The following is an 18,595-nucleotide window of genomic DNA, read 5'->3' as shown; positions in this document are numbered from 1 at the left end:
TGCACCCCAAATTTCACAATTACAGTTCCTTTGTATTCGGATTACTGTACATAATCCTTGATTCAGATCTCATTTCTTTGTGTATACCGTGCCTTCGAATTTGAAAAAAAATCTCAATAATACGAAGGTATAATCGAGAATGACCCAGCCGCTTGAAACGACAGCCTCAATGCCTCGAGACATCATTCTTTCTGGATTTTTACCTCTTTGTCTAAAAACATGTAATCTGAGGTGAACACTGGTGTATTATCATACATGGTTTTCGCATAACAATCTGTTGTTGAGGGTTGCAGGGTGAATTTCATAGGAACGCTGGGACGGAGAAAAATTTAGCCGAAACATGGAAAGAAAAGGGGAGGAAGCTATTTTGTATCGTAATAGGAATCGCTCCTTATTTTGTCCTGTGCAAACACCAGTTATACCCCCCCCCCCCCAAAAAAAAAAATAATAATAATAAATAAATAATAAAATTAAACAAACACACATCACATGCACACCGGACTTTGTCTATATATTCTTTCTCCCCCTTCCTGTCTTGCATCTGTTTATACCTGCATGGACCCCCCCCCCCTGCGTGCCCCCTTCTATCTCTCTCTCTCTCATGTTTTCCTTTTACTGGCGTCACTGGCGTAAATCCCGGGGGGGGGGTATATATCCCCCCCACTTTTCGAGGAGGGGGGATGGCATGTACAAACATCCCCCCCCCCCCACTTTTTACGAAAGAAATTTAAAAAAAATCACAAGAGATAATTGTTTTATTGGTGAAAATTCTTCCTAAAATACCGCTTAACATATAAAACAATATTATTGAATCATAAAATGCAAATAAAGAGTTAGTTCACCATTTCCAAACGAAATACTTATGTCCATATTATAACATTGAAGAGAAACGCCCGTTTCTTCCAATTCATCAATGTTGGGGTCTTTGGGAAGGGATTAAGATGGAATGTCAAATTTTTTAAAATGTAATCTCTAATAAAACCATTAAACCATCATGGGGTAAAACAGATAATAATATTGGAGGGGTATTTGCCATATGGACATACAGTGGCGTAACTACAGGGGGGGGCATGGGGGTACATGCTCCCCCCATCGGCTGACCAAAACAAAAACGGGGAAATGGGGAAAAATAGAAAAGAGGGAGAAAGGAAGAGAAACGTAGTGGGAAAGAAAAAAATATTATTCATTATAATGTTATATTATAATTATGTTATGTTACATTACATAAGAAACATTTTTATCATAACTTCATGAAACATAATTTGCCCAGGGCCTATACGTCTTCATTGTTCCTGGTGCTCGCATTGTCTATTCAACGAGATATATAATCCTGTTGTACTAAAATATCCCGTTTTCAAGTCAATATAAACCAAATATATTTCCTAGCACTTGAGTTATCATTGTTTTATGTAGTGACATATGCTTTTTTTTTTAAGTGATTGCCCATGTTAAGGTCTACGTATATATAAAAACATTTCCTTCCGTGATTATGTTCGCATTAGTGGATTGGTGAGATATGTCTGCTCTTCATGAATTCCTAAAATCAGTCCTTAAAATGTCCCTTCTTCTGATCTGAATATCAAAAATTTTCAGCTCGCGCTTCGCGCTCGCATCATTTGGTTAATGAAATACGTATGGTCCTAGTTAATTCCTACAAAGAAACCTTAGAATGCCCCACTTCAGGTCTGAATTATCTAAATTATCTAAATTTTCAGCTCGCGCTTCACGCTCGCAATATTTGATTAGTGAGATGCGTATGATAATCATGATTGCAATGACTACAAAAATTGTTTCATGTGTTCAGATGTAATTCTAATAAAATCAGCAAGCGCTTGGCACTCGCATTAGATGACTATGTTGAGATATGCATACTCTTAATGGATTCCTAAAATATATTCCTTAAAATCTCGCTGTTTGGGGTCAAAATAAACGAAAATTTCAGCTCGCGCTTCGCGCTCGCATTGTTTAGCGAGACAGGTACCTATCATGATTACACAAATTTGATTATAATGTCCCTTTTTAGGTGTGAATATAAAAAAAATCAGCTCGCGCTTCGCGCTCGCATTATTTGATCAGTGAGATACATATCCGTTCAATGACATTGTCCTTAAAATGTCTCTATTAGGTCAGAATAACTAGCAACTGAGCGCGCTTCGCGCGCTCACTCAGTGATTCAAAAATTTTGCTGGTGCCCCCACAATGCCGTGACCCACGGTACGCCACTGTGGACATATCAATTACAATTCCTTGCATATCTAAAAAAATGATGGCAAAAAAAAATGCCAAACTATTTCAGTCACCCCCCCCCCCCACCCCTCAACACGGATTTACGCCAGTGACTGGCGTAAATCCTTGCGTCACACCTATTTTTCAGGGGGATGATCTATTTGTTCCATCCCCCTGAACAATAGGTGTGACGCAAGGATTTACGCCAGTGTTTCCTTTACCCCACCCCCATACACACACACACACACGGGAACTCGTTTCACTCACTATCAGTCTTTCCTCTCGCCCCGGCCTCTCGCTTTATACTCTATAATATAACAATCTTTTACTCTTGCGTCAAGCAAGAGGATTCCTCGATCTCACCCCTATCAAAAAAGAGTACCCCTCCCCCTCAGAATGTTTGCATAAGCCATGGTGACTTTGATTTATAATATTTGCACTTGGATGAATAGAGTCTGGCTTACCCTAATCGAAGCAGAAGCGAGATAAAAGCTGTCTGATATTTCGATTTTTCGCCATCAAAACTCAATTCATACATGCGCACCCTGCGTGTCGGATAAAGAAAAATTCTATCTTGCGTTTCATTAGTAGCAATGGCGTTTAAATACTCCTTTTGAAAAATTGCACAGGGGCTTGGCCTGGGAACAATTTTTGATGAGGGGTTCTGGACTGCATGGTTTTTTTTTTAAATGACAAACATAAAAAACGGTTTTCACTCCAAAATGAAGGTGATTTTGGTTTTAATAAAAATGGTCTTTGCTCCAAAATGAAGGTGACTTTGGTCAAATTTCTACATTTCAGCATATACCATTGTGGTGGTGGTGGTGGTTTTTTTTCTTACCTGATTGCTAAGAAAGCATGAATGCTTGTAAGCAAGCAACAAGAGGGCTTAATGTCCTCTATATATGGGGAACCTGGTAATGAGGATTTAAAGGCCTTACCTAAGGGCACTAGCGCACCAAGTGGGATTCGAACCCGGGTCATCGGAATCCGAAACCTCCGCTCTATACCGACTGAGCTATTTGTGTGATCATGGAGCTATTACAGAAATAGCTCCATGATTTTACCATGTTTAGAAATTAGAAAAGGGAAGATAGCAAACTAATAAAAAAGATACCATTCAACAACAAATTCGCAGTTAAAGTAGCAAATCTGTCTAGGTCAATCCAATGATGAATTATGGAGAAGTACGGAGCAAAACGTTGACAACACTGAGGGATTAAACGGGACATCTGCCCAGGGACTTGGCATAATAACACATTAAATAAACCTGGAAACCTTCTTTCTTTCTTTCTTTTTCTCTTTTTTTTCTTTCTTTCTTTCTTTCTCTCTCTCTCTCTCTGTCTTTCTTTCTTTCCCTCTTTCCTTTTTTTTCTCCCCCACTCTCTCCCCGTCTCCTTTTCTGAAACTCTTTCTAAACCATATTTAATCAAATTAATAGAGTTTTTCACGTTCCTGACAAGTCCCCTTTCAATGAAATAAATCTTTGAATTCGTAAACCGAAACACCAATAATAATCATGAAAAATCATTGAGAAGAAATACTTCCACCATCAAGACAAATAAAATGTGTTAATAAGAGGGAAAACCAATTATTTAAGAAAAAGAGGCCTGTCCATTATCGACCCCAGCCACTGAGCATACCAAGTGTGCCTGTATGAAAATAATATTCCAGACTCTTTGTATAATTATGAACCAACCCACGGTGGATCTATTGATATGAGTCCTTTTCATTTCGTGAACTCCCGATACAATTTTCGATTGATAAGCGTATATATACACGGTGGGTCAGTGATTATAAAAGAAACTCTTTTTAAAAAGAATTTTAGTTCTGGTTTAGATGAATTGAACATGCATATCAAGAGAAGCTCACTGTGCATGTGACCTAGCTTTATACAGGTTCGAAGGAACTCCGACTATATTTTTTGAAAAACACAATCACGTCATAATAATCATTTTACCGCAAGAAAAGGTCAACATACCAGTCGTCGTACACTTACTCGTATCTTACGAACAGCTTTATGAAACACCCACCCCATGGCAAGTGGCCTTTAAGATGAACAATGATAAGCCATAATATGTTGAATAATGGCTTTTTTGTATGGGTTCCATTTATGGTCATGTGACCGTCATTCGGAACTTCCTTACCCCCCAAAAATAAATCAAAATATATAAATAAACAAACAAATAAATAAGTAAATAAATAAATAAATAAATGAAAAATAAACAAAAGGAAAACGGTGATGTTTCACAAAACTGTTAACAAAGTTATAAAAACTCTTTGGCCATAGACCGGAACAAAGATTTTTTTTAATACCACATGTGATTTGATTGTTTTCAGATATTTTTTTAAGCATGAGTCGCATGAAGTTGAAATGTGCCTTTAATCCTAACACATTTCTATATAGTATGGTATTATATTTCTTTCCACAACTTAAATGAGATGATTTGAAATACAATTAAACTTTGTCAAAATTGTAGGCAAAACTTGTAAATTCAAATTCCAGTCGATCATAAAATCGTTCACAACTTTACAGACAACTTTGTGAAACAGGACCATGAAGTGTAAACTCACTGTTTGTAGCAGAATTAGATACCATATCTTAAAATGACTGAGCAACCATTGTTAACACTTTAAACGTTTTCAAGTATTTTATTTAGTACTGATTCTTGTTCCACTCTTTAATAAGCGCGTTATAGACTGAAGAATCTTATCTTGTGTGTATTTGAAAGACATCGGAGTTGTTCAATATTCTTTGCAGTTATTTCCATTAAAATTATACACATTCAGTATATTGCTTGCACAAACAGAAATATAACATCGAAGCTCATATTCTTATCACTTAAAGCCCGAGGCTATGTCATCGTTGTTAAACACAGAATGACTTGAATTTATAGTTCGGTGCAACTAGAATGTAATATATATGTTCATCTACATATATAATAAGGAAATGGTCGAATAAGTCTAATGTCTAGTTATTGTAAACTATTTTATGAAAAGTGTTTATGTTAGATATTATTTGTATTTTTTTACATTTTATGCATCGAATATGATGCAGCGTACCACAGCTTTATTTCCTATTGTTGGTCATAAGACCTCAAGAAAAAGTATAATCGGGAGCGTAAATAATTATATGCAAAATGAAAAAGGATTGGAATAGCACGTTGCATATAACTGTTGATCTACAAAGAGAAGCGGTCTTACCGCAGCGAATATATGAATTTCTTTTTTTTTATAAAGACAATCAAACAAGCTAGATCATAGAGCAATGATTATGATGCTTAATAGAACTGTGACAAGATTAATCTTTTTTAAATAGTCAAGTCACGATAAAAAAATCCATCCTATATAAATTGCGCGAAGTATTAATTTGTTACATCATATTTTATAATCGGGTATAAAACTGAGTAACTATTGGTTTTCTATTTCTCCTATGAATTGAAAACAAATCCCTAAGATCCAATCTTTGCACAATGTTTTTTCCTAGATACCGTCTTCATTGTCCCCATTCCTTGGGTGTAGCTTTTTTTTAAACTTATACCAAATAATTTGGTTTTAACATCGGAAAGTCGTTAATGATAAAGCATTTTAGAATAAAGATTTACTAGGAATTACGTCATAGTTATCTTTTGAAACAACTAAAAGATGATAGTGTGTTTTTCACGGTTTAGTTCAACTGCTTTCCGAAGTAGTTCTAATAGTTCCTCATCTGCGAATCGCTTGGCTGATGCTGGTTGAGTTTCTGCCACTCCGTCTTCATCGTTGGTGGGAGCCGTGTCAGCACCAGCACCGGCTTCAGTATCTGCAACATTCCCAGTCCCTGCATCAGCATTTGTGTCAGCAACAGTGTCAGTGTTAGTGTCAGCTCCGGTGTCAGCATTAGCACCAGCTTCGGTGTCAGTACCAGTGTTTGCATTAGTGTCTGCTTCGGTGTCCGTTCCGGTGTTTGTATTATCACCAGCTTCGGTGTCAGTCCCGGTGTTATCGTTTGCATCAGCTCCGGTGTCAGTAGCTCCAGTTTCACCACCCGTCTCCTCTTCTGTTCCTGTGTTCTTGTTTTGAGCTTCGGTCAACTGATCAATCAGCGTCTTCCAACGAGACGGTTCACCTTCCTCCTCCTCTTCCTTTGCAACTGTTTCGGTTGGTTCTACTTCTTCTTCTTGTTCTTCCACCCACGGACTTTCTGGCGCGATCCCGCTGAACATGGCCAAGACTGCAGCAGCGTCGAGACCTGATGGCGGGAAGCAGAGATTGTACATCATGTTGATCACCACGTCCCGTTTGGTCTCCAAGGTTTCTCTCCTCTTGTACAACCCCTGCATCATGCCGCACAGCTGGGCTGAGGAAAGATCCGAGTATGGTTTGTTGATTGCCACAATTGGGACAGGGGCTGGCGCCTGTGTCGTTGTCGCCTCTGTAGTGGGTTGTGTTGTGGTTGGAGCTTCGGTTGTTTCCTCGTCTTCACCGAACAGCGTATCCCAAAACTTGTCATCCATTTTCAGTAATTCTCTTAGGAGAGCTTCCTTTTTCGACATCTCTCGCATCTGATAAATAAAAATGACGAAAAAGGGGGAAAATGCCCATGAAAGTCAGGTAGGCTTACAAAACTTGAAAGAATATTTTCATGAGAGTTTCAAAATTATTTTTTTGGGGGGTGGCTTTTTGGGGGAGGAGGTCATTCTGAGATAATGCACTGGAATTTCTATTTAAATTATTGTGAGTATGAAATGCGACGTTGATATAATTATTGTGGCAAACTTTATCGCTTTATGATTTACTTTGCCATCGATATCGATGATCTAATTAATTTTAGTCAAGCATGATATTAATAATGTTCCTCTCAATGTCATACTTTCAAAGGAAACTTTTTTTGTTAAATGTGTTCTGTGTAATTATTGTGTAGGTTTGATTCTTTGTATCATATTAGTCAGTTCCAGATGTGGGCGATTATGTTTGTTGATGATATGACTTGTTTTAGAAGGTCACACACAATATTATACCCCTCGCAGTCACTAATTGCTATGACTAGTACATTTACTATACTTTTTTTTCAAAAAAGATTTAATCTCACAGATAGGAGTGAACACAACGGATCAATAATATACACTACACGTCGTTAAAACGGGTAACGTTCTTTCTTCCAAAGGTTCCAATATTCCGGAGATTCGTAATTCCGAAGGTTCGTTAATCCGAAAACGAAATAGGTTCGTTATTCCGAAGGTTCGTTAGTCTTAAAAAATGAAATAAGGGTCGTTATTCCGAAGGTTCGTTAATCTGAAAACGAAATGAGGTATGTTATTCTGAAGGTTCGTTAATCTAAAAATGAAATAAGGTTCGTTTTTCCTAAAATGAAATTAATTCATTTTTATATAGGAACAAAAAAACGGTGTTGTAATTCAACTAAAAAATAACAGGATATTATGCAATAATAGTTTTAACGGAGGATGATACATGTGTATGTTGTGGCCAAAGCATGTATTGCATCAAGAATTGGCTCGTGGATCAAGCATCTTAATTTTGATTTTATCTGAGCAATTGCTGCCAGAGCGAATGGATTAAGAATGTTGGGGACAATGTGTTGGTCGCCTGTGAATAACCGCAAGAATTTTTTTTTTTCAAAATAGAAAATGCCCCTTTTCCACATGAAATGTGCCCTTTTTTCTAAATGAAATACCCTTTTTTGAAGTAGAACATAATACATTTTAGGTTAGAAAATCACAAAAATCACAACAGTTAATGTTTAATGACATATTCACTTTGGTTTTAAAAATGCTTAGAATGTCCAGTTTTCAGGTTTGAATATCACAAATATTCAGCTCGCGATTCGCGCTCGCATCATTCGATTGTGAATTATGTATCATGTTCATGAGTCACTAAATGCAGTCCTTATAAAACATGTTCCTTTTCTGGTGAGAGTATTGAAAATTTCATTCGGCGTTTCGCGCTCGCGTTAATTCTTTAGATAGATATACATCTTTTTCATGATTACAAAAACTGCTCGGAATGTTTAAATGTCATTTCTTAATGAAATTTCCAAAAGTTTGAGCTTGCGATTCACGCTCGCAGCATCTCACAAGGTTGCTCTTTTAACAGTAATTAGTGCCATGATTGACCAAAAAGCGAGTTACACAACTTCAGATTTGAAAAAAATTCCAAACCGAAGTTATCTTATAATCTGATCTCACTTCTTTGTTCAACTTAATTACTACAAAAGACCCAACGATCTTATGCAGATGATAATCTCATGGTGAAAATATCTGTTTGCACCAAAATGCAATTTTTGACATAATAAGTGCCCTTTTTGGATTTGTCCCCAAACGACGCACACGTTTCGCTACATTCTTCACACACCGGGTGGGTGTTTCATAAAGCTGTTCGTAAGTTAAGAGCGACTTTAAGAACGACTGGTGATCCTTTCTTGTGGTAAATGGTATATTGAATTGGTGATGGTTAAGCGCGTGAGAAGGGTTCACCAGTCGTTCTTAAAGTCGATCTTAACTTACGAACAGCTTTATGAAACGGCCCCCTTACGTTCCGCCGCCCCTGCATGCCTTCCCATCCGCATAACAATTGAACACCAACAGTGTCCCCCTCCCCACTACTAGGCTTGTCCTTCCAGTTTTCCTGGCTTCGCCACAGATTATTTCATTTTCGAATTAACGAACCTTCCCTATTTCATTTTCGGATTAACGAACCCTCGGACTAACGAACCTTATTTCGCTTTCGGACTAACGAACCTTATTTCGCTTTCGGACTTACGAACCTTCGGAATAACGAACCTTATTTCATGGATCAATAAACAAGTAAATGTGTGAATAGATAAATAAAAAGAAGATAGATTCATTATGTAATTAATTCATTGATAAATAATTAATCAAAGTAATGAATGAATTGAATAACAAATAAATGTACAAAAATATAAATAAAATAAAAAATGAAAATTAAATGATTTAAGGAAAATGAATAAATAAATAGATTAACTATTTAAATGAATATGTTGATACATCACTGTAGTAATAAACAGATAAATAAACCAAAAATAATGAATTGATTAATGAATATAGATAAACAAATGATGATATAAATAAACAGGATGACTGAATAAATGAATGAAAAAATAGATAAATAAGGATCATCAAAATTGGTTTCTCTTCCTTGGAGCACCGATCTGAACAAAAAAAATATAATTTCTGTCTTTTTTTAGGGGGGCACAATAGCTTAACATAGGATCGATATATATACGTATGTCTTTATCAAGATATTTGTGTAGGAGTGATACACTTTATGTATCAAGTCTCGATTAACAGCAAAAAAGTAAGCACACCTACCCCCAAACTGTATTGATTCATTGTCTCAATGCAGAGTTGAATATTTTCATTAAATATAATGATAATTTAAAGGGCACATTTCTTTTGCCCATTCATTAAACTTACCGGAAACGCCTGTGTAGTGGCAACAACAACAGTCACTAAAGCAACAATGCAAACAAATTTAGCCATTTTGAAGAAATTTGACTCGTTTTTTCCCCCTGGATAAAAACAATGATGTGTTTTCTGTTGAGAGACGAGATCATTCACACCCTATCTCAAAATGGGGTGAGATCGAAAATCAAAATGGTGGTTGCGCCGCTGTGACGTTGCAACCAATATGACTAGTATATTAGGTTGGAAGCTACAAAATACATCGACCTTCGCGGAACAGTGACTTTATTATTCCTATTCTAGATGAATACACACCATGGTGAGAGCAAAACGAAAGAAATCAAAGGAAACGGTTTGAAAAATAATCGAAACAGAAAAACAAACCCGAACACAGTTTTCAACCCACCTACGTTCTTTGTACAGTTATTTTCTCTTTTTAGTTTTTTTTTTCAGTGTGAGTCAATGTGGATTCCTTTTGTTACCTATTCAGGTATGTCGCAAGAATATTGTGAGGACTAGATCGTAAAGGAGGGTGGGGTATAATATGATTGGGGTGGGTGGGATCTAAAATGAGTAGGATGAATGGACTGGGACGGTTCGTGATTGTGTAATAAATGTGAGTTGGCCTACAAAAATGAAACTTAAACTTGAAAGAATGGAACCCATCACTTATTAATTTATTCGGATCCATGCCTGTATAGTAGGCATGGATATAGTACCTGAATCGGGACCTGAATTCACATTGGTTGTTTCATTTGAATCCACCCGACTATTTTTTTTCTCAAAAGCTTGATTAATGCTGTTCATGCTTTTTTTTTGTATTCAAAGCTTTTGATAAATAAAGCAAATATTAAATATAAATACACCTAAACTATACACATTATGCACACAAATATTTTATAACCTGTTTTTTAGCTTGTTATAATTCCTTAATTTTATAATTATCAAGCATTGTTATTGTGTTTTTGTTTTTTCTCTGCGTAGTTTGTGTACTATATGTCTACTTTTGATTTTTACTACATACGTACTGTTTACAACAATTTTATTTCTCTTTACAAAGTACACGTACATTCTGTTCAATGAAAGCCATGTGTTTATACTAAGCCAGTATCCAACATCTTTTAATGGTGGATGAGTGTTACGAACATGATAATTTTTGTTTTGACTGTATCAACTGCATCGGCAATGTGTTTCCTTTCAATAAAATTTCCGACCATGTCATGAGTATAATCTCTTCCTATAAATGACAGCTCCTCAGTTCAGTGTGGAAACCAATAATTTATTCCAGTCTCTCATAGAGAATAGTTTTGAAACTTCTGAACACACTTACTATTCTGTATATGAATTTAATAAACAATATGATGCAGATTCTTTATCGAGTAGTTTCTCAATCGTTCATTTCAACTGTAGGAGAATTAAAAAAATGATCATCTTGACATGTTTCTTGATGATATAAATCATAAATTCAAAATCATTGGCCTCACCGAAACATGGCTTTCCAATTCTTCACCAACTAATCTTTACAACTTTCCTGATTATGAATTCATAAACAATCCACGTGATTATGGACGAGGCGGCGGAACTGCATATTCATAAGTCTTTGCGTTTCAAGATGCGAAATGATCTGACATGACTTGTGTTAAAAAACAGAAGAAACTCTATTTGTAGAAGTATTATGCAAACATAAACACAAGATCATTGGTGTAACATACCGTCCTCCAGGACAATCAATAGAGGAATTCCAAGCCGAATTATCTAATATTTAGAACAAATTGAACGTTAGTTCTAACTCTTGTTTTATGATGGGAGATTTTAATTTAAATTTGATTAATAATAACTCCAACAGTATTGAAGATTTTATGAATCTGTTGCTTACTTTATCTTTACGTGCAACTATTTTCAAACACACCAGAATCACTAATTCTTCAGCTACCCTACTAGATAACATTTTCACAAATTCTATTGATTAAATTAATTCTGGAATTTTAGTGAAAGATGTAAGTGATCATCTTCCGGTATTTCTTTTGCTACCTTCGATCTCCTATTATCAGAATAACAAACCTGCTTATACTCATTACACTAAGAGAAGCTTGATGACTTATCGTTACATAACCTTTTTTTATAAAGTTGTTTAACTCTCAATTTGATGTTGGTTCAAGTAACAACGTTGAAACAAAGTACAATCATTTTTATGTATATTTTACGTCATTATACAATGACTGCTTCCCCATAAGAAGCTATTCCATAAAGAAAAGGAATAAAAATCATGGATGACTAGGGAACTTAGAAAATTATGTATAGAAAAGAATAACCTATATAAGAAATATATCAGAAATCCAACAAATTTAAATGAAATCAAATATACAAAATATAGAAATTTTGTGACATATCAGCTGCGTAAAGTCAAATCTAATTATTACACACAAGAATTCAAACAGGTGAAAGTCAATACCCATTCTACATGGAAATTAATAAATAATATAATGGGAAAGACACCTAATTCTAAACCTATTGATTCAATTATTACTCCTCATGGTCAAACATTGTCTGACAATCCACTTATTGCGAATGCATTTAATAATCATTTTGTAACTATTGGTGAAAAATTGATAAATCAGCATACTGCTATTAACTCTTCATCTGTACTTTCATTTCAGGATTACATTACACAACGTAACCAGATATATATGTTTTTTTAACCCATAACATGCAAGGAAATTTGTGATATTATGAAAGATATGTCAAATGAGTCTAGTCCGGGTATTCAATGGTTGTCAAAGTACAGCTACATGTACGTCTGACATGTCTGATGAACAAAGGAAATGTTATATTTGTAAAAGGTTGCGCAATCGGTACACTCCGTGGAGTTAGAACATCTTGACAAGAATCCATTTTACATATTAGAAATAGAATAGAACCTGCAATGCTCTAGGGGGGTTTCTTCCCTATCAGCATGTCTTATGTAAACAACTAAAAATTGCTAATTATTTTGCGAGAATTACCAAATTAATGCAAGAAATAGAACGAATCGTTTCCATTTCTTTGTATTCAATGTATGACGTGTGATGACAAAAGTATGTGGTGTGGAACATTGTAGATTCGATTGTTTATAAACGAACAGATCAGACAATCATAGGAATGAAATTATTATATTTTTATATCCAAAGTTGATTGATCAGTCTGGGTGTAATTCGATTTAGTAATTAGATCATATGTGGTGATATTTTACTTTCAGTTTCATTTTTATTTCCACTCTGCAAAAAAAATCAATAAAATCATTCATAGAAGAACTAATGTTATCATCGGGTCCATCTCAAGCTTTTATTCTACCTTTAACAGAATAATACTAGTATACTAGAAATCAATATCTTCGTTCTGTATTTTTAAACTTGCATTTTCAAGAAAGAAGGGCATGCTGCAATGTTTTTTTTTCTTCCAAAAAAATGGGTAAAACCAAGAAATACACTTATCGGTCAAACAAATTAATGAACAAGCGAAAAACTATACCCGACTAGCCATTGTCAGGAAAGAGGAGACGCTAATTTCCTTACAAATAATGAAAACAAGTAAGTGAGAAAATGTACGGTACTGACGTCACCAAGCTAGAGACAATTGGGCGTTGCAAGAAATATTTTGGGTTTTTTTCAAATTCAAGTTTCCAAAACCAGTCCTTTGATTAAACACAAATTTGTAGTTAATTTGCGTTCAGTGAAACTCAACTTTCTGCAATTCCCCATTAGGCTTGATTTTTGGCCTGCATGGGGATTTATTTCAATCAAACGTAAATGTTTACATCGCAATACACTGCAAAAACAACGGTGTTGATTTAACACAAGCCCAGTATCTATCCACACCAGAGAAGTATTGAAACAACACCAGTATGGAATCAAACCGATGCTGTTTTGATACTAATTGGTGTTGTATAAACACCTATCTGGTGTTAGGCCAAAACCAAACTGGTGTTGTTCAACACTTCTCTGGTGTGGACAGATTCCGGGCCGGTGGCGGTAAATCAACGCCGGAGTTTTTGCTGTTTACTGTGGGTGTTGCTTTTATTTTAGGGTGATAAAGGTTACTCCTTCTTTCGCCAATTCGCCTAGATAAATAACAGGGGCTGCGGAACGGTTTTCAAAGTGGGGGGGGGGGGGCTGAGCCAAAAGTGGGGGGGGGGGGGCTGACCATGCAAAAAATCACAATCCTATGGTCATTTTTACGTTTTTGTACACGGTTTTGGAAAAAATGGGGGGGGGCTGAAGCCCGCTTCCGTGGCCCCTGAATAAGTTAATAATAAAGAATAAAAACACGGAAAGTTTAAAAATTTGATAATTCTGATTTCTAAAAGGGCTAATTAAAAAGAAAGATTTTTCGAAGGAAAATTAAGAGAGGCATTTTCAAATTTTGTACAGCAAACGAGTGAAATGCGGGGTTAGATATAAGGGGACAAAACTACATAAAAACAAGTTATGTTGTTAAAAAGTAAGAACAGAATTTAATTACCATCAAGTGTTATAGGCCTAATCACAATAAAAACCTAAACTTCGTTGAAATCGAACTACAGTGCGTATCAAAAAAAAGTTTACACTTTAAAAAAGCCCTGGGAATTAAAAAACATACAACATGTGTGTAATTCTTTAAATAATCTTAGATTTGGGTCTCATCTATCCAATGAAAGTAAAAGTTTTGACAGAATGTTACACTTGAGTAAGCACTGTCCATTTTTGTAAAGCTCGCAGAATTCTGTTTGCGCAGAAATGTTCGTTTTCGCGCTGTGTCAAGGGGAAAGGGCGAAATCAAATTTACCCTGCGAAACATTTCTCATACATTTCCCTTGCACTTATAGTCAATTGAAATAAAACATATACATTCAAGCATTTTGTAACAATTTTGCCAACCAAATTGAAATTTCAACACTTAGTAAGCACAACCTTTACCCTTTTTGTGCCAGCTGGATCTGAGGACATAACTAAATCTGAACAAAAGTTTATATCTGACATCTCCAGCATTTTTTCACTAAGTTTTTATCATTTAAAGTGGGTTTAAATTTCATTTTTTATTCAATAATTGTTTCTCCACACCTTTTCCAAGCTTGACAATGATTAACAAAATGAAAATCAAGCCTAAGCCATTTCATGTAAATCACAGCTCAGTGTAAATCAAATATCGTCACGATAGCCTCGGTGTGTGGGGGAGTGGGTTGAGGCGCAATGCACTCTTCGAAGTGTTTTGGGCAAGGAAACAAGTTAAAAGGTTAAAAGATCTCTTCAAATCAATTTTACTAGCTAAATTCAACATGTTCTTCATGATTAAGGTCTATTTTTATTCGCATAACTATTTCAAAGTTCTGCGCAAATCATTTTTCACTAACTTTTCAAAAGTAAGTGGTGCTCACTCAAGCGGAAATATTTTTTGACAGTTATATCGCCATTTGCTTAAATGGATCTGTACCAATGTTAAAATGTGGAAAAATCTTCAGGATATTACAAATGTATAATTTTACAGGACTTTTTCTAAGTGTAAATTTTTTTTTGATACGCACTGTATATGTACAGTATATAGACAGACCGTTTATAGTAGGTCGCGTAAACTCGCGTTATACAAGGAGTGCATGGGTACAAAGGGCGAATGTTGAGGTGTTCAAAATTTTTGCTGCAGAATATTCTTGTTTTGAATGAAAACCTGACCTAATTTCCTTTCTGTTGTTCGATTTAAACAGACTGCCACAATTATTGTCAGAGCACTCAGGTCAAATGGCATATTATCAAACCAAACCTTCACCAATATTTATTATTTTTATTTATTATCATTATTATTTTTTCTGCATTTTTTACGACAAACTTTTCTTCAGGGTGGACTTCCCCATTTGTGACACAAATTTCTTAAAGTGTGGGTTCGATTTATCAGCTTTCATGTCACTCAGATCATATATAATTTTCTGAGAATAAATAAATTAAACTATAATTTCTTTGCCATGATAGCATAATGAAAGAGCACAATGAACGTAAGAAAGATTCAATGTTAATAATTTTTTTTATTTGTTATTGTTAAGTTCTCTTTTATAACATCACAACCACCTCTCTAGTGTCTGCTAATACCCAATACACTCTAAAAAAATATATATTGGGTAAAAGTGCTCCATGAGGGTAATTGTTAATGTAATTGTTAATGTTTCGTTTTACATTCAAATCCTAATGTGAATCTTAATGATGTAACATTCTGTACATACGTTATGCATTTTGTAAATATGTTTATTGTTATTCAGGGCCTCATGGAAGACCACTACTTATTGGTGAATGGGCTACCCTGTCAAAATATCAGAAATAAATAAATAAATAAATAAAATTATGTGTCCGACCAACATTGGGCATTTCATTTAGAAATTTTTGTTTATCCAGTGTGATGAAAATTTTGCCAATTCTAAAGTAATTGCTGCTTATTTTCTAACCTTACTGACAATGCTTCCCGCATTGGGTTAAATACTGCCCCAAATTGGTTGGACACAATTACCCTCGTGGTGGTAAAAAAATATACCTGTTTTACAGTGTAGTTAGTCAAGGGCAAGGTCGGGCGGGGTGTTGGGTGAGGTCATTTTTTTTTCAATTGAATCACAGAGGTAAAATACACGAGCCAGACCTCTCCTTTATTACTTTTTTCTCTTCTTTTCCCTTTCCTCTTATTCTTCTACTCCTCCTTTTTTGTTCGCTACTTGAAACAAACAAAGGGGTGGGCTACCACCCCTGTATAGTCACCCTGTTAACACATATGGAAAACTAGCGGACAGAAGGTCCTCGCTGCACGCGCGCACCCTTATAACACGCAGAATTCCCTTGCATCATACCCTTTTTTCACAAACAAATGTGTATCAAGGACAAGTGTTGATTCATATAGAATTTCCGCCCCCCTGAAATGAATGTTAACAACTTCTTCTATCAGATGACCATAATTTTTTAAAAATTCAATTGGTGGGAAATGTGGCACTTTATTACATTAAAATCACTCAAAACCATCCATAGTCAGGAATATGTATTGGGATAATGGGTTTGGGGGACATTTTTATAGTACCCGGGTGGATTATATCCGTCGTCACATCGGTGGGTGATGGTATCAAAAATTTCCGCCCAGATGATAATAAAGGGCACATTGTAAGGCAAATACTCATTAAAGAACCACGGAGATTGGTTAATAAGGAAATAGTGCACTTTTATCATCAAATCAGAGGAGATTTTCTTTGTGATAGTGATGTCCGAAGAGCAATCCTACACTCGACGTGCATTCAACATATAGGGCTGGACAGAGTTTTTGTGTACGTCGGTGTGTTGTTCGAGTCACAGCGGTTTTCTAGCTCTTTCCATTGCAGTGCTGAACATTTTATTAGGTATGTATAAATATATATACATTGTCAGTCCGAACTATAGATATAAATATATCAGATACCGTTATTTTTGCCAACAAAAATCAATTTTATTCTCTGAAAGTTGGATATGTCTCTGAAAACTGTGACGGGTCAATTATGTATACGAGGGGTGCATCCTAGCTTACCACTGCATAGGTAAGTCTGAAAATTAAGTTTTGCTTATTCCTTTCACTTTATAATTATGTTTTAAATGTTCAAACAACAATAATTTATGAAATCGACACAAAATATTGTGAATCAACGCTGAAACATTATTTGTGTATACATTTTATCCCTCTGTAATGCTATCTCCCCCATAAAGCCACAATGGAACATTCTGCACCGCTAGTCATACGATGATCGCGAGGTCTGCAAACGTCGTCTGCTATGTTTTTACATGTCCGCTACACTGTATGCAAGTTTTCGATATGTTTCTGAACTTAAGTTATGGTTTAAAGGGTATATAAATTCACCCTAAAAAAAGTTAATTGTAAAAATAGCAGAAAAATGATAAAAAAGTATTGTCGAATGTTTGAGAAAAATCCATCAAAGAGTAAAAAAGTTACTATAATTTTAATAATTGGAATTGTGACGTCATATCATTATGCGAGCAGCTTTCCTACATATCGTATGGTAAGAAAATCAACGAAATTTAATTTTCTTGGAAAATTGAAAATGGTTTTTACTGTACCTTAAGTATATTAATAGACAAATTATTTCACATCCGTTCCTGACTCAAAAGCGATCAAAAATAAGTCATCACAAACCATTAAAATATTGAAATTCATGCATTTATATTACATATTCTTATGGGGCTGCTGCTCGTTTGTGACGTCACAAATCCAGAACTTGAAATTCTAATAACTTTCCTAATCTTAAATGGATTTTCCTCAAACCTTCACCAGTATTTTTTATTATTTTTCTGCCTTTTTTACGACAAACTTTTCTTCAGGGTGAACTTCTCCATTTGTGACACAAATTTATAAATAGTGTATAGGTTCGATTTATCAGCTCTCATGTTATGTTATACCGAGGTTGTTTTACCTGACTGCTAAGAAAGCACGAATGCCTGTGAGCAAGCAACCAGGGGACCAACGGCTTAAGGTTCTCTCCGAGGGACCTGGTAATGAGGATAAATGCCTTACCAAAGGGCACTAGCGCACCATGTCACTCAGATCATTCATAATTTTCTGAGAATAAATATATTAAACTATAATTTCTTTGCCATGATAGCATAATGAAAGAGCACAATAATCTTAAGAAAGATTCAATGTTAATAATTTATTTGACACTTTCGGCTTTCCTCAATAATGGTCTAAGTTAAACCGGACTTTAGAATAAGGACCATTTTTTTTTTCAATTTCAGGCATACCGTATATAGCTAGCTTTATGATTCATGAGCAGACCATAAACAAACTATAATGATTCATCGGGCCTATAGGTCTGATGAATTATTAGATTAGAGCATATCAAAGACACGTACATGTATAGGGAGTGAGGAAGAGAGGGAGAGGGAAACAGAGAGAGAGACAGACAGAGATGAGTTTTCCTGAAGGTG

At 35.4% G+C, this 18,595-nt stretch overlaps 1 protein-coding gene across 1 annotated transcript; it reads right to left on the bottom strand.

The window, feature by feature from the left end:
• Positions 1–4,858: 4,858 nt before the first annotated feature.
• LOC129281308 (serine-aspartate repeat-containing protein C-like) lies at positions 4,859–10,101 on the bottom strand. Its single transcript, XM_054917247.2, has 2 exons — positions 9,660–10,101; positions 4,859–6,770 (listed from the first exon to the last, which is right to left on the bottom strand). Exons 1-2 carry the CDS (start codon positions 9,723–9,725, stop codon positions 5,865–5,867), a joined length of 972 nt encoding a protein of 323 aa, XP_054773222.2. The 5' UTR covers positions 9,726–10,101; the 3' UTR covers positions 4,859–5,864.
• Between the last annotated feature and the right edge of the window lie 8,494 nt (positions 10,102–18,595).

The sequence above is a fragment of the Lytechinus pictus genome, chromosome 18, assembly GCF_037042905.1.
Source record: "Lytechinus pictus isolate F3 Inbred chromosome 18, Lp3.0, whole genome shotgun sequence".
Taxonomy (NCBI): domain Eukaryota; kingdom Metazoa; phylum Echinodermata; class Echinoidea; order Temnopleuroida; family Toxopneustidae; genus Lytechinus; species Lytechinus pictus.
The sequence above is the reverse complement of the archived record's forward strand: the minus strand, read 5'-3'. Positions and strand labels throughout refer to the sequence as shown.

Bases quoted from the DNA above. Each gene is read 5' to 3' on its own strand.
- LOC129281308 (XM_054917247.2), bottom strand. From the start codon at position 9,725: ATGGCTAAATTTGTTTGCATTGTTGCTTTAGTGACTGTTGTTGTTGCC. The intron at 6,771-9,659 runs GTAAGTTTAATG...TTTATTTATCAG, and splicing joins CCACTACACAGGCGTTTCCG to ATGCGAGAGATGTCGAAAAA.